Source organism: Amblyomma mixtum, chromosome 2 (genome assembly GCF_055824585.1).
Source record: "Amblyomma mixtum isolate Tamu chromosome 2, ASM5582458v1, whole genome shotgun sequence".
Lineage (NCBI taxonomy): Eukaryota > Metazoa > Arthropoda > Arachnida > Ixodida > Ixodidae > Amblyomma > Amblyomma mixtum.
In genome coordinates, this window is record NC_143013.1 from 99,605,262 (window position 1) to 99,621,267 (window position 16,006).

Here is a 16,006-nt window from a genome sequence, read left to right on the forward strand (position 1 = left end):
AATCCCCCACTGGTCGTATTTCCTGGTTCCGTTGCTTCGCTCATAAGGTTGGTGGGTGGGAGCTAGGGGACGTCGTTTTTGTAGAGCTGGTGCACGTCAAAGAGGGCTTGGGGGTTCTCGTCGAGGCAAAGGACTGCGTAGTCATGCGGCGTAGATCATAGCTGTAGCTTCCGTTGGTGTCGGCGACGGAGAGCCAAGTGCATTATGCACTTATTCACGGATAACGTCCGTGAGCGACGCCACCTGATCCTCCTGCGTCGGCTGTGTTAGGGATGGCAGCAGTCGGTGAAGTTCTTCGCGAACAATTTCGCGTATTAGATCTCGAAGGTTGCACTCGCTTGCAGAGGTATCTTATGGGGGGCTTGTCGGCAGGACTTGAAGTGGTCGGTTGTAGTGCCGGGTCCGGGCGTCCAGGGTCTTTTTGATGGTTGAAGCTTCAGCTTCAAACTCGGCGACGGTTTGTGGAGGATCCCGAATCAGGCAGGCGAAAAGTTGCTCCTTCAAGTCACGCATCAGGAAGGACAACTTCTTTTCCTCAGTCATGTCGGGGTTGGCGTGCCTGAAAAGACGTTTCATGTCTTCCACATACGCAGTCAAGGTCTCGTTTAGGAGTTGAATTCTTGTCTGCAGCAGGACCTCCGCTCTTACCTTACGTACGATTCTGGTAAACGTACCCACTAGCTGCTTCTTGAAGGTTGCCCAGGTCGTGACGGAAGATCCGTGGTTTGCAAACCACGTTCTCGCAGTGCCATCCAATGCATTTCGAAGCTTAGCGCTGTCGTCCGAGGTGTTCAGCGCTGCCGCATGGTAGTACAAGTCCAGCCAGTCTTCTACATCCTCGTGTGGTTCTCCACGGAAAGACGGAGGCTCACGGGGCTGTCAAAGCACGACGGGCGTTGGCTGTGCACCAGGTTCCATCGTGAGGGGCATGGCTGGATAGCAGGTCAGCACCTCCACCAGATGTCACGTAGTGGTGACTGCAGTACGGCGAACACGAAAACAGCGAGAATGTCTTCGAAACGGAACTCTTTATTTGGGCTTACTTGCGCCCGCAAAGAACTGAATCACTCGGCGGCGGCGTAGCAACAAGCGCGCTCGGCGGTCGTCGAACAGAATGCCCGGCGCTGTCGGCCGTGCTGTTTTTAGAGCTGATAGCGAACATTCGAGATAAAGCATGGAAAGTTACCAGAACATTCTGGTGCAAAGTAGAATCGGCTTCGCCTGGATGTGATCAATCGAGATAAATCTAGGCGCATCTTGCGTCTCAAACGAAGCGATAAAGCGGCGTGTCGGCAACCTTGAAGCATGAACAAATAAACACTACAAAATATTACAAAGATTCGCGGCAATATGATACAATGCGACCCCCAAGGAAGAAATATCTATTTTGCCTCGAGAAAAGTTTTCGCAGGTAAAGTTACAAAGTGCAACTTAAAGAAGAAACTGTTGACTCCTGGTGGTACCTCCATTTTCTTTACCCTTTTCAATACGTTGTAACCCGGTCCTCCACAGTACATGGCCCTGTACAAGGGCACCGGAAAGAGTATGTCACACAAATCCTTGTACAAATCTTTCCGGCTCACATCACTCAAATATTGTTTTGAAAATGTAGCATTTAAATATCTGACGCTGGCAACTATCTCCTTGAAAAACCCAAAAATGCCACCCGTCATACACTTAGTTTAAATCACAAGGTCTGGCAAAGCCCTACCGAGCCTCACTTGGCACACTGTGCGCAGAAAAGGATTATGCACATCGCGCAAAAACAAGAATCTATTGACCAATTGCTTCGCAAATAAATGTCCACGCCCGATTCCCCCATCCCTCACTCTTCAGAATACATTGGTTCGCGTACACCTCTCCCATTTAGAGGCCCAGACAAAAATAGCTAAAATACGATGTAACTTTTTTACATTTCGCGTGCAATGCATCCCTTGCATCACATACCACAGTTTTCTGATGAAAAACAGATTGCACACTGTGGCTCTCGCAAATATAGATAGAAGGGACGCTTTCCACTTTTCAGCCTTTTCGCGTGTTTCTTGCACCTGACATGTCCAATACGGTTCGCTGTCGCGGTAGTTTTCCAGCGGAACAACCAAATATTTCACAGGGGTCGTGTTCCAGGGGTGGTATTCTCCCGGTGTCGCCTTTTGCGACATGTCGCAGCAGGGCGGGGCCTAAAAAAGTGCGTACAGTTGCTCGAAGAAACAGAAAACGCCGCCGGCACTTTCGTCGGCGGTGCTTTCATTCACTCCGAGAAGCGACAATTTACCATTGCTGATTCAGTAGCAGCAGTAGTTTCGTATCTTTGATAGCAAGAATATAATAATAATAATAATAATAATAATAATAATAATAATCTTTATTTCCATCGGTATGATGGAGGAGGTTGTGGGTAAAAGCTGCTCGTAAACGGCAGCTTGACAAAGGCCCACAGCCCCCCTGTACAGGGCAACAGCAGCAAGGCATGGAACAACATAAATATACACATCTAAACTCTTCGCGATTTAGCAGAGCCAAAATAAAATAGAGTAGAAAGAAAAAAGAAGAAAAAACAACAACAATGCAATAAATACAGAGGGCACAAAGAGGTACAATAAACAAAAGATTAAATATACATATCATAGGAACAAAGGTACAATTTTTAGGAGTGTATGCAGTGAAGCTGTCGTAATTCGCGTTTAGATATATTAAACAGGTCAGTCCCGGATTTTTTATAGTTATTTAATAGTGTTGGAAGGGTGAAGGATAATTTTTCCATTGCATAGTTGGTTCTAGGAGTTGGTACAATCCACTCCTCTTTATGACGTGTAGGGTAACAAACAGTTCTTTTTTCCAGTAAAGACAACTCATGCAAAGATTCAAGATGACTTTTTAATTCGCGCTGGAATGCAAGTGTTAGCTTATAATTGTATAGATTGAATACTGGTATTATGTTTGCTTTTGGGAAAAGACCTTGCGAGTGACTGTTGTATGATTGATTGAAAAGTATTCTGATAAGTTTTTTTTGAAGTATGAAGATCTTTTGCAAATTTGTATACGTGGTTGTGCCCCAGATTAAAAAACAGTAATTAAGATGAGAGTAAAACAGGGAATTATAAAGCAGAATCTTTACTTGATACGGAAGAAAAGCTCTGTAACGGGAAATAATGCCAACTGCTCGAGATAACTTGGTTAAAACAGCATCAATGTGACCATCCCATAGCATACTCTGAGAAAATGTAACACCCAGAATTTTGATATTATTTGTGATTTCTATTGGTGCTCCACTATAAATTAAGCTTACATGAAAATTTAACTGCCTAGATTTAGGTCTAAATATTACAGCTTTCGTCTTATTAACATTTATGCTTAAATGGTTCGCTATTGACCACGTTTTAAGCTTGGTAAGGAGAGAGTTCGCGTCGCTGTGTAAGATGTGGCAATCTGGAGCAGAAAGAAATATGCTAGCGTCGTCGGCATATAAAACATACTTAGGCTCAGTAGAGAGGTTAGTGAGATCATTGATGTAAATGTTAAAAAGAAGCGGACCAAGAATGCTGCCCTGAGGAACACCTTTCATTATGGATTTTAATTCAGAACGATACTGTGCAATTTGGACGAACTGTTGCCGAAGACTGAGATATGATTTAATAAGATTCGAGAAAATGTCCTCGGATTCCATAGATTTCCAGTTTCTTCAGCAAAGTTAAGTGAAGAATACAATCGAATGCTTTAGAAAAGTCGACATAAATACCAAGTATAAAGTTCTTTTTTTCAAATTCGGACAAAATAAACTCTTTCTGTTCCAGCAAAGCTAATTCGGTCGATTTATTCTTCCTAAATCCATATTGAGCATCTGAAATTAGTTTGTGTACATCAAAGAACGAGCAGAGCTGATTATGGATAAGCTTCTCCAAGCCTTTCGAAAATATGGGTAAGACGGATATGGGTCGGTAATTATTCATATCATTGGGATCACCCTTTTTAAAGAGCATAGTTACTTTGGCGATTTGCATTCGTTTTGGAAAACATGCACTTGTCAAGCAAAGGTTAAAAATATGAGTTAAATATGGACATAAGACATCCAACACATATTTCACCGGACGTGTCTGAACTCCTTCAGCATCACAACTTGAACTATTATTTAGAGAAGAAAAAACTGATGTAACTTGATCTTCTGTTACAGGGCTTAGGAAAGCAGAGGAATTATTTCTAACTGGCATAAAATTGTAAATATCTTCAAGTATACCACGATCAGAATAATGAAGTAAATGCTCATTGCAAGATTCTGCTAGGGCGCAACCAGACACTTCACAGTCATTTATTGACAACTTCTCGATCCTAGGTGACAGTTTCGTGCGTTTGAAAATAGTGTTAAACTTTTTCCATACGAGGTCACTTTTCTTTAGGCAACTCTGGAATTCAGAGTGAATGTAACTAGATCTGCTTATTTTAACCTCCTTGTTTAACTTATACTTAACTCATAACTTAACTCATATTTAACTTTAACTTAACTCATATTTGCCATCACATGACGTCTAATGTTCAAAAAACATTTGAAAATTTAATATAAACTCGCTTTACTTCATTTAAGTCTATAAAACACCGCGAAAAAGCTCCAAATCTATTTTTGTTTCGTTCCGGACGGTTGTGCTAGGTTTCGGCTGCGTTTCGGGCAGTTGCAGACGGTAGCAGTGTAGCTGGAGGTCCCATTAGGCTTGCGCGCTCCAGAATCGAGAGCGTATCTCAAGAACTAGGCTGAATTGCAGCTTAAACTTTATCGTCGAAGCAAGGTAAGTCATAGCGTAACACCACACCAGTAGTTGTCGGTAAACATGCCGACCGGAATCGCAAGGACTGCTGCATTGGCTGAGCGGGCGGCTCTCGCTTGGAAGGACGCCGCCATGTTTTCACGCTAAGGGCGTAAAAGCCGCAACTGCCGATTGCGTTCGTACGCTAACGCGATTTCCCCATTAGCGTTCTGCGCATGTGCACTCTGGGCCCGCTATTTCGCTATGCACGCAATTACGCAAAGCCCGCAATACTAAATCTCTCTAATGTTCAGTTGTAGGTTTGTAAAAGTCGTCAGATTGCTTTAAATCCTCTCTGGCACGTGCAGACACTGTTTCGTTGCACTAACGTGCATTAAAATGCCTTGGTCATGTAGATGCGAGCGCAAGCACTGCCAAGGCCATCTCGTCGCAGCGGGCAACGTCTGCTTCGTCGTCTGTTTACGGCGGTGCAAAGTAAGTTCGCGTGGCGAGTGGCAGTCCGGCTCAGCAGACGGTAGCCACAGTGCTGTGCTCTTCGACAGCCGGTAATGCCGCCGACAAGACTCGTCGGTCAAGGCAAACTGGTCGCGATGTCCGCGGACACGCAATTCTTCTTCGCAACTCAACAACCAGGCAAGGAGAGTGGGATCCATGGCGTCTAGTATCAATTTCGTAGCCCGTCGCCCGCGCGAGTCGCTTCAGCGCATTCTGTTGTTCGACTAAGCTTAGTAAATTGGGACCACGTCACGATGACGTAGCAGGAAGGCGGATCCGTGTCGTCACGCCGCTGTCGCCGCAGCTCGAGCCAATGAGCGAAGAGCGAATGCGACATGTCGCAAAAGGCAACACCGGGAGAATACCACCCCAGGTCACGTTTCAAAATTTTACGGGGTCACTGGCCACTGTCTATGCCAGAACCTCACAAACTTCTTCCGGTTAACCCTGCTCCCCGTCACAGTGCTGAATCGCTTTACCCCGTCGACCGCATTACGAATGCTATCGTGACTCACGCCAAAAACAGCAACATCAGCATATGCTTGGATCTTGATTTTAGCCGTCTGTAGCCAAAATCCTTGAACAGCAATATTTCTTATAATGTGCTTACACAAAGTTTCTATATAGACACAAAATAAAAGAGGACTGAGGGGACAACCCTGGCGAACAGAACGCTGTACGTTAATGGCGGCCCCCAAAGATTTATTAACAATTATCCTGGTAGCGCAATTTCTGTACGCCAAGGTCCCGCCCTCACTGATAATAGTGCCTAAATTAACATGATGAAGGATAAAAAACAATATGTCATGCGCAACACAGCCAAAAGCTTTTCATAAATCTAGTTGCAGAACTGGCACACGAGCGACAATGGCGTCACAGCACTCCAACACGCTTCTTGCTTCGTGAATATTATAAGCAATAGACCGCCCTTTATGCCACCCGTGTGATGAGGGCCAAGGATTACCATATGAAGTCTGGCAGCTAGCACTTTCATAAAAATTTTGTAATCGACGTTTGTCAGCGAGATGGGCCTATATACTGCAACCTATTTAAGTTTCTGCGCGTCATCTGTTTTAGGAATAAGTACTGTATGGGAAGTACCGTAGGATGGAGGCAGAGCATTACAATTGTAGGCCTCGTTAAATAAAGAAGTCAGCAAAGGAGTTAAGTCACTCTTAAACACTTTATAAAAAACAGTACTTAAACCGTCCGGGCCTGGAGACTTTCCAGGGTTTAGGTTTTCTATAGCACGTTCGACTGAATTCTTCCTGCGTAATCTGCTGCTCTAAAATTTCTTTTTGCTCGTCATCCAGCCGTGGCATATCTTCCAAAAACTCGTCTCTAAATGCGTTCGAGCCGACTTCATGTTGCGCAAAGACTGTCTGAAAGTGCTCAAAAAAGGCCCGCTGTATGCTATCGTTATCAGTGACTAAAGTGCCTGCCCATTCTACCTCGAGAATCTGGTTTCTTCGAGCGTGCGCCTTATCCATTCCAAGCGCCCACTTAGTGGGCGTTTCTCCCGTGACCAAATCTGCCGCTCGCGCCCGGACTATACTCTGTTTCATATATCAGGTGCAACGCTGTCAAAGCTAGCGCTCTTTTTTGCGCAGCCTGCATCCGTGACAGAAAATAGTGCGTCGCTTGTGGTGAGCGAAAAATAACAAATACATTGCCGATAGGCTTTGTGGATAATACATTTGCCATCCGCGTGACAAAAAACGATGTTATTGCGAGCGAATCGGTCGAGATCTGTGATCTGCGAGCGAATCGGTCGAGCGAAGTGACATGATTGCCTGGCGTCGCAGATACCTGCGGGCGATCAAGGAATTCCGAGGACAGGGCAGGTACGGGTCGTTCCTTGATTATTTTATTACGCAGCACGTTTAGACTGGCTTCACATAGAGCTTGATGTTAGCTTTGCAACCTCGTAGTCGGAACAGTGAGTGTTGCTTCAGGATAACACGTTTAGAAGAAATCGTCTTAACCACGTTGCTGTTGCCGACCTTTTGCGTAGTGGTGATGTTTCACGACCAGTTTTGCGCTACGTTTCGGTGGGGCACGTGTCTGCATGGGTCAGATTAAATCGCTAAATCCCAATTGGTGCGGCAAGCAAAACCAGCAAAACTGCCAAAAATGTAGCACTGCAATGGGTAGCGCCATGTCGTCGTCGCCATAGGAACGAATGGACACCCACTGTACACTGCCAGTTGCTCCGGTGGTGAGAGTTACTGGCCCTACTGCTGCGAACGTTGGCAATTTTCTTCGCAGTCGCCGCGAGTGAAGAGATTTCAAACGTTGCCGCATTAGTCAAGTACGCCATGCAAACATACAGTGAATATAAACTGGCTACCAAATGCCGCCTGGGCGTGAAATATAAGCCCGAACAAGGGAACAATTAAGCTGAGATAATTATTTTTCTCGAGTGTCTTTGAGCGGCTGTTTGTGAGACGGGTCAGCAGTGCGTTTGTTGCAGTGCATTGCCTACTTACATACTGCAGCGTGTTTGTTTACTTATACCGTTGTTACACGGGCAGCCTAACTGCAGTTCAGTTTGCCTCAGTTAATACCAACCACAGTTGCGTGCAGTTAGACGGGGACCTTAACAGCAGTTATGCCGGTAACCATGGTTAATGCAAACTGAAGTTGGCCACCTCAGTAGCCAAGCTGACTGACAAAATGGCTGCCACCATGTCAACATAGCCTGCGGCGACATCAAGTGAAGCATCCTCCCAGAAGCGTATTAACTGGTCTACTGCCACAACAGAAGCGTTAATACGCATCTGGGAGGACAATCTGAATGCTCTGCGGACCAATACGCGCAATGCACGTATTTACACCGCAATGGCGGAGGCCCTGAACGCGCGCCTGCCGGCAGGCGAAGGGCCCTACTCACCGAAGCAGATCCGGCAGAAGATCGAAAATCTGAATAAGCAATACCGGTAAGTACGAAAACATTTTTCCTTTTCATGTGCCGATGTAGTTTACAAGCGATTCCGATGCTTTGTGAATGATGGTATATGGTGTGATGTATACGGATGCATACAAACATGCACAATGCCGCACGACGACCGCTGCTGCAGTGGTGCCTCGTCCGGCATGGATCATTAGAACGCACAACTAATTAGCTGGCTGTCCTGTGTTGCATGCGGAGTGTTATGCCCTGAACTCGACTCGGTTGGACTGGCGACTGCGTACAGTTGAGATGTTTTAATGCTTGATTGGCAGCACCAGCTGGATCGACCCGCATATTGGCGGAAATGATTTGCGCCAGCAGCAAGCTGGACTGTTTCGTTTCTGTGCGTGCTGCCGCCTGGATTTTTTTTGCATTACGCGAACGTCGACCACGCAGCTTCATTGCGCCTACAACGGCGATATTCAGGGAAATTGGTGAGCGCTCGCGCAACAGCAGAATGTTGTCTCTCGTGCAAGCATTGTCTGCTACGTTATTTCCCAGCCTGTAGGTGTTTAAGCTATTGAGCTGCCTCACGGTCGGCGACCGCACGATATAATTAAATGTAGCCGCCGCGGTAGCTCAGTTGTTATGGTGCTCGACTGTTGACCCGAAAGACGCGGGTTCGATCCTGGCCGCGGCGGTCGAATTTCGATGGAGACGGAATTCTAGAGGCCCGTGTACTGTGCGATGTCACTGCGCGTTAAAGAACCCCAGGTGGTCGAAATTCTCGGAGCCCTTCACTACGACGTCTCTCATAGCCTTAGTCGCTTTGGGACGTTAAACCCCATAAACCAACGAGCCTGCAATTAAATGTCTGAGAGGCTGTACAGGCTGATGTTCATCTGTTTTTCCTTCCAAAATTAACCCATCCCCTAGCATTTGCAAAGTAACCTCTTCTTGAAATCAAGTACTTCTGCTGGTGTGGGGCCATACTTGAGATGTACAATTTTATCTGCTGAATCTGCTGCCTGGCATGATTTTCATCCTGTTCAGCACCCTTTCCATCTGTTATTGAGGAAAGGCGTGATATCCACCTCTTTCATATGTATATCCCATTTGAATGTCTTTAAAAGGAACTGTGCCTGCCTATATATTTCCATGCTGCGAATTTTCACGAACTAAAACTACCTTTTTTTCTAGGAAGCTGAGGAGGTCGGGCTCCTGCACCGGGTCGAAGGGCGTTGAGTGGCCATTTTATTGGCTCCTTCACTCTTTCCTAGGGACGCTGCCAGTCAATGACAGTAGCCTGATGGAAGAAAGTGTGGAGGTAATCTAGTTTCACCAATTCAGAAGAGCTTGACCTTATAGTGGAATAATTAATGCCATGTGCCTTTCTTCCATGCTTAAGCAAAGGTGCTCCGCAAACTTCTGCTATGCCTGCTTTCATAAATAGTATGCAGAAAGCACTGCACTTCTGTTAAATCAGTGCATGTGCATAAACATGTCTTTGTTTTCTTCACATGTGTTGTAATGCATCGTGACTTACAACAATGCAAGAGGAGTACAGTTTGCTGTTTTGGCAAGGATGGTTTGACGTCTATCAGAGTTGTTTTGAAAACAGTACACAACACGTAAGCACACAACTAAAAAAAATTGAAAAGAGGTGCCTCGCTGACTTCTTTTTATTGCAGAGAACGGAATTCCACTTTTCAAATATGTACAGCAGGTATTAACATTTAAAAATTGGAACTTGTTTAAAATCCAACAAAGCACAGAAAACGACTGGAAGACTACGAGGCAAAAAATGAGTATGCTGAGCTCAGCGAAGTGTTTCCAACAGTGTGCACATTACTTGGTTATTGTGTTTGAATGTCATCACATCTAACACAATAGCGACACATTACGCAGTTTGCCACGAAATACGAGAACCGATATCTTCAAAGTCAGGCTCTACTGATACATTAAGGTGAATAAGTTGGAGAGTACGAGAAGTACACCACAGTAATGGGACTCCACAGCGCTATTCCTTCTCTCCAGCTGATCCCAAATCTGCTTTTGCACCCAATGTACAAAGTACTTGGCTTAAAGGACTGGGGTCATCAATATTCATATCTTGCATATCATACAACCGTGTTATCTTAAATGTCGAACTGGAAAGATGTTCAGGATAGGGATTTCCTCTGGTTAAAAATGAGCTGGAACGTTTCACACTTCTCATGATAAACAGCTTGTTTTTACTAATGTGCTGGAAGTAGTCTTCTGTTTTCTACTTTTCTCATCCTTGTCATTTCCCTCTGCTATATTTCTTGGTGACGTTGCAAAGAAGTGTGTAATAGAGGCTTTGCCATGCCAGCTAGCATTCATATCATGCAGCTGTGTGGCGTGTTTTATTATTTTCTTTTTGCTTGGCATTGACAGGTGCCAGAGGCTCCTGAAGGAGAAGATGCTGCAATAGTTCTGGCAACAATTCAAGTTGAGGAGGATGTTGGCCAGGACACGGCTGACGACACTGCGGCCAGCCCACAATTCGCAGAAAACAGGAATGCGAGCACGGCTAGGCGCCGCAAGAGACCTGCCACCTCCCTTATGCAGGAACTGATGGCAGTGCATAAGGAGGCTGACGACCGCGCAGCCAAGGCTGCCAAAGAGAGAAGTGAGCTCAGACAGCAGCTTTTAGAGCTCCAAAGAGAGAGCAACGATATTCAGAGAGGTATGCTGGAGGTTATGAAAGCATATTTTACACCCAGAGGGCAAGAAGATAAAGAAAATCATTGATTTCATTTCCAATAAAAGTCAAGAATAAAATATTGTCTTCTGTGGAATAAGGGATGCTCTGCCAGCTATGACACACAGTACAGCATGTTGAAATTGTTACGCCTCAACCTTTTTCAATTAGTTTGGTGCATATTGCCCACATGAATAATGATGCTGCATTAACTTAACCATTTTATAGTTAGAATGCCTATCAATCTACTTTTATCCTGCAAGCATAATACAACAAACATTTGCTTAAGACATTATTACAACATACATGCCACATGCCAAGCTTTCACAATTATATAATGTGTAGCAAACTGGAAGCTTCCTGTGCCCTACAACGCCCTTTTGCACAACATGGCATAGTGGTAGCACTTACTAATGTGCAGACATAGCATCCTTGCCAAAAGTAATCGAGCTACGATGGTTTGTTTCTTGGCCACGCAGTGAAGCTGCCATCCTAACTCTGAGTAATGTGAATACGCTGAATTCTCGTCCTTGCATTTTGACCCTGTAAGGTTGGCCGTGGCGGTCTTAAGGAGGGTCGAGTCCCTGATGCTGTCCCACGGCCAAGAACCCTCTTATTCTGCGGACACAAAATATATATACACGAGATGACGTCACAAGACGAGAGTACACAACAATCCACAAAACCAAAACAAGAACTGAAGCAAGCACGGAAAACACAAACCACAATACAACATACACGGAAAACACAAACCACAATACAACATACTCCCTTCCTTGGGAATAAAGATTCAGAGATACATTGACAATTGACACAAAACATGTAAGGATTTAACACAAATAAGAAAAAAAACACTCTCTTTCCCTGTACACACAAAGAAATGTACGTGGAAGCACACCACAAGTCACTTTGGCACAAAGTGCTCGAGCCACAAGGGCTTACGAATAGTCCTCTTGGGCCTCTGTGCGAGTTCTGGATGGGGACTTTCGGACTGCAGGCCGAAGTTCCCCGGAGAAGGGTCTGTGTGGTCACCTTGTTGCTTGAAGGAGGGGTGGGGAGAATTCTGGCTGTCACCACTCTGGAAACTGGCAGGCACAGACCACTGCTAAAAAAAATGCACCAATGGGTGAAGATTCTGCATCACCATACACTGAAGGGAGTGACGCACGTTCTGCGGAGACTCGCAGAGGAGGTTCACGACACATGTGCTGTCCGGACATGGTAGGAGAACTATGGTTATTGTTCAAGACTTGAGTGTAGATGGCACTGGAAGACTCGAATGCACAGGCGCTTGTGTATGGCTCCTGTTATTGTATGCAAGTGGCATCAAAAACAAGTCAAGCTCTTCCGGTTCTTGGAAACTGGATTGTGTGCTCGTGGCGAGCTTTGATGCATACCACACCTTTCGATCTCCTAAGCGAAACGACGAAGGTCCTTGTTTTGCAATGATTTGTTGTGGTTTAGAGAAGGCTCTGTCAGTTTTCAAATGGATTGCGATGGAACAAAGGCGCTACGGAAGAAAATCCAATGATGTCTGGTCGAGTTCTAGTCGAGTTCTGTCTTGGATCGATTCTACAGAAAATTGTTCTTGCTGGCTTGTTTCTTCCTGTTCTTGCTGTATTTCCCGTACAGCTGAGCGCTGTCTACATAAGGAAACAAAGTGACCATTTTTTCCGCAGGAGAAGCATGTCTTGCCTTGAGCAGGGCAGTTAGGCGCAGCGGCACTGTGACGACTTGATCCGCACCGAAAACACGACGGCTGATTTGAACGCTGGTTTTGCGGTTGGAAATGCCTGGCATTGGGTGGCCTCATAGGCTGTTGCGGCATTGACGACGGTGCATTATTTCGCGGAGGGTAACTCGGACAAGTGCAGCAGACTGTACTGCCTATGTTGGTATTCTGCAGCCTGCTGTGCAGGTGGTTGCAGAGAAAAGCTCGGCGCTGAAACACTGATACACTCAGGTAAAGTTCAAATGTTTGCATCCATTGATTAAATGGAATTGGTGGACGACCCGGATGCTGAAGAAATGGGTCCGGTGCGCGGACGCCAGTGAAAGACGAAAAAGCCATTTTGACAGATATTCGAAGTTTCCAGTGACTAACTGCGGGAAGACAGAGAGCACGGCAGTCAGTGCTTGCGTATTTCCTCTCTTGTACCAGGACCACGTTTTTCTTTGTTTCCCTCGACGACGAGGCTTGACTAAGCTTTACGCAACATACTTGAGCCACGGAGACGAACAGTCATATTTGCGACTCAGCAGATGAATGCTCTTTGTTCAAATGCTACACTTGAAAACTTCTGACAGTGAACGGAGAATGCGCACAAAGCCTGGCGTAGGGTAGCACACTTGAGTTGACAGCACAACATGAAAGTTTCTTGCCTTTCTTGAAATGCTTCACTGAATGAAAATATGTTTTGCGCGGTGGATTCAGCCCGAGACAGCATCCCAGCAGGCTGTGGCTCATCAGGCGATGACCTTGCTGGCGAAGACCACGCTAAGTGACAAAGTTGAAGAAAACGAAGAAAATGTGCAGTAGCTTCGAAATATTGCATCTATGTCGATGGGGCTTCTTCGCGCAGTTTACATATCAAGTAGTGGTAGGACGATTACTTCATAGGATGACGGATGTCATCGGATTATTTCAAGATACTGGGGATACCATGCCCCTATTCTGTCAGGCCCATCCCATCCTCGTCGCCATTGTAATGTTGGCCGTGGCGGTCTTAGTAAGGAGAGTCGAGTCCCTGCTGCTGTCACATAGTCAAGTGTCCCTCTCATTTGGCGGACACAGTATATATGTATATACACGAGATGACGTCACAAGACAAGAGTACGAGACAATCCACAAAACCGAAACAAGAACTGAAACAAGCACGGAAGACACATAAACCACAATACAACAAGACCCCCTTCGGTCTTTAGGTATGTCGTAAAGGCTCCACTATGGATCACTCAAGACGGTTCACTCTGCAGCAAGGTGCTTCGCCAGGGCGTTTCGTACAGCCGCACCCGAAGGCTCCTGTTGACTGCTTGTGCAGGAGGGCTGTGGTCGTCGTCTGTCCTCGACGTGCACAGCATCCAGCCAGTTGATGTCGCACCTGTCGTTGAGCTCTTCACACATGTTGTGGAGAACGCAGCAGCAGCGAATGATCTTGTTGACGTTGACTATGGTTTGGTTTGGTTTATGGGGTTTAACGTCCCAAAGCGACTAAGGCTATGAGTGTTCGGCACTAGGTGTTCGGCCACCTCGTGCGCCCTCGGCATTCTCACGAACCGAGGTTCTAGGAGCCGCACAACTAGTTCGCAAAACTCCTTAACAATAGTGTTCACTGAGGAACGGCTCACTCCAAAGACATTCGCTACAGTTCTTTCTTCAGCAGAGGTGGCAAGGCGATAGATGGCAATCGCCACACGTTTGTGTAGCGGTATTGCTCTCCGCATGTTCGTGTCGAGCCGCCTCATGCCCTCACAAACATTTAAAATGTATTGGAATGTACCTCTCGTCATCCGGAAATTCTCCCTGAAGCCACTCTCTGGGAGGTGCGGGAGCGTTTCTTCGTACCACGACGTCCCGCAGGGATAGGCCCACACACTGCGCTCACGGGAGCACAGCCTTGCAGCCAGAGCTTGGAGGCGGTGGCACGTACTTTCGGCTTGTTCCTGCTCGGCTTGCTTTTCCTCTAGTTCGCCTAGAATGGCCAGCTGCCGCAAACGCAGCTGCTGCACTTGCACTTGGTGAGTGGCGAAGACAGCCAAGAACTTCTTGTCTTCTTCAGTCTCCGGCATAGGCCTGCTGTGAGCCATCGCGGTATGCACGACTTGCCGCTGAAGCACAGCACATTCAGATACACTAGATATAGTAAAAAACACTTGACACAAGAGAAAAATGGATAAAAATGAGAGTTGGAAATACACTTAAAATACTAAAATACACTTGAGACACGAGAAAAAAGATTAACTGGAAGAGCACAGCACGGATTAACACAGCACGGAGGGACGAAGCGAAGCAGAAGGGGTGGATTGACTTGGTTTTTGCGTCGGCTGCGGAGTTGACTGTACACAATGTTGTAAGACTATTTTCATGTTCTGTTTGTATTTCAGCAACCTCCGGCAACAAATTATGTTCCACAGACGACACTAAAGTTTATTAGTAAAAGAACTTCCTAGCCTTGTGTTTCCTTGCAATTTTTTTATATTGCTGCCACAAAATGAGTCTTATAAATGTTTCTTGAGCAGCAGCCACGTGACCAGCGCCACTGCACAAACTGAGGACAGGTTTTCCCGTGTAACAACGCCGAACTGAGGTTCGCGAAAACCATGGTTAACTCCGCCTAACCATAGTTGCGCGTAACAGTGGTTAAGCCGGCCGTGTAACTAGGATATTACAAGCATTGACTCGTGTACTCAGTTGTTTTGCATTTACAGGTGCATCGTCTACCTAGATGAAACCTGGGTCAACGCAGGGCACACAAAAGAATACATCTGGCAGGACAAGACTGTAAAGTCATCTCAGGATGCCTTCCTGAAAGGTTTAATGACGTGATTGGCTGCGCCTTCGGGCAAATAGGCCCGTTTGATCCTTGTACATGGTGAGAGCAGTGCAACAGGAAGACACTGCTGACTTCTTCAGAGCAAAAAAGGGAAACCACGCTGACGACCACTCTGAGATGAATGGCAACTACTTTGCGAAGTGGTTCACCGACAAGTTTTTGCCAAACATTCCGGCCAATAGCATTGTCGTCATGGGCAATGCTCCATATCATAGCGTGGCTCTTGGTTTAAACCATTTCTCGCAAACACTGCGGGGTCAGCATTTTTTTTTTGTCCTGTCTCATTTATTGTTTGCACTTTCGAAATATTTTTACCTAGCGTTGTACAACTTTTTCTGCATTCTTACTTGACGCTCCCACAGCTTGGAACTCTTTTTTACCTGACTGCACGGGAAAACAGGCCATATCGAGGTGGTGTGTGCAAAAATAATTTGACCCGAAAGTTACACCGGCCACTTGTTAATCGGGCCACGGCGGAGCACTCAGCACTGTGCTAATTAATTAAACCTGACGAATGAACGTCATATTTCGCACAAACCTCTCGCTTGCATATAAAAGGTATAGTCACAATGCTGCAGAATCG

General features: G+C 46.0%; 1 protein-coding gene across 1 annotated transcript; it reads left to right on the forward strand.

The window, feature by feature from the left end:
- The first annotated feature begins 7,928 nt into the window (after positions 1 to 7,928).
- On the forward strand, positions 7,929 to 10,920 carry LOC149360274 (uncharacterized). The gene is made up of 3 exons (XM_089567823.1): positions 7,929 to 8,191; positions 9,346 to 9,472; positions 10,564 to 10,920. The coding sequence occupies exons 1-3, from the start codon at positions 8,094 to 8,096 to the stop codon at positions 10,918 to 10,920; spliced, it is 582 nt and encodes a 193-aa protein (XP_089423949.1). The 5' UTR covers positions 7,929 to 8,093.
- The last annotated feature ends 5,086 nt before the right edge of the window (positions 10,921 to 16,006 follow it).

Coding starts and splice junctions, on each gene's coding strand:
- LOC149360274 (XM_089567823.1), top strand. CDS start 8,094: ATGGCGGAGGCCCTGAACGCGCGCCTGCCGGCAGGCGAAGGGCCCTAC. Junction 8,192..9,345: donor AATCTGAATAAGCAATACCG/GTAAGTACGAAA, acceptor CTTTTTTTCTAG/GAAGCTGAGGAGGTCGGGCT. Junction 9,473..10,563: donor TGATGGAAGAAAGTGTGGAG/GTAATCTAGTTT, acceptor TGGCATTGACAG/GTGCCAGAGGCTCCTGAAGG.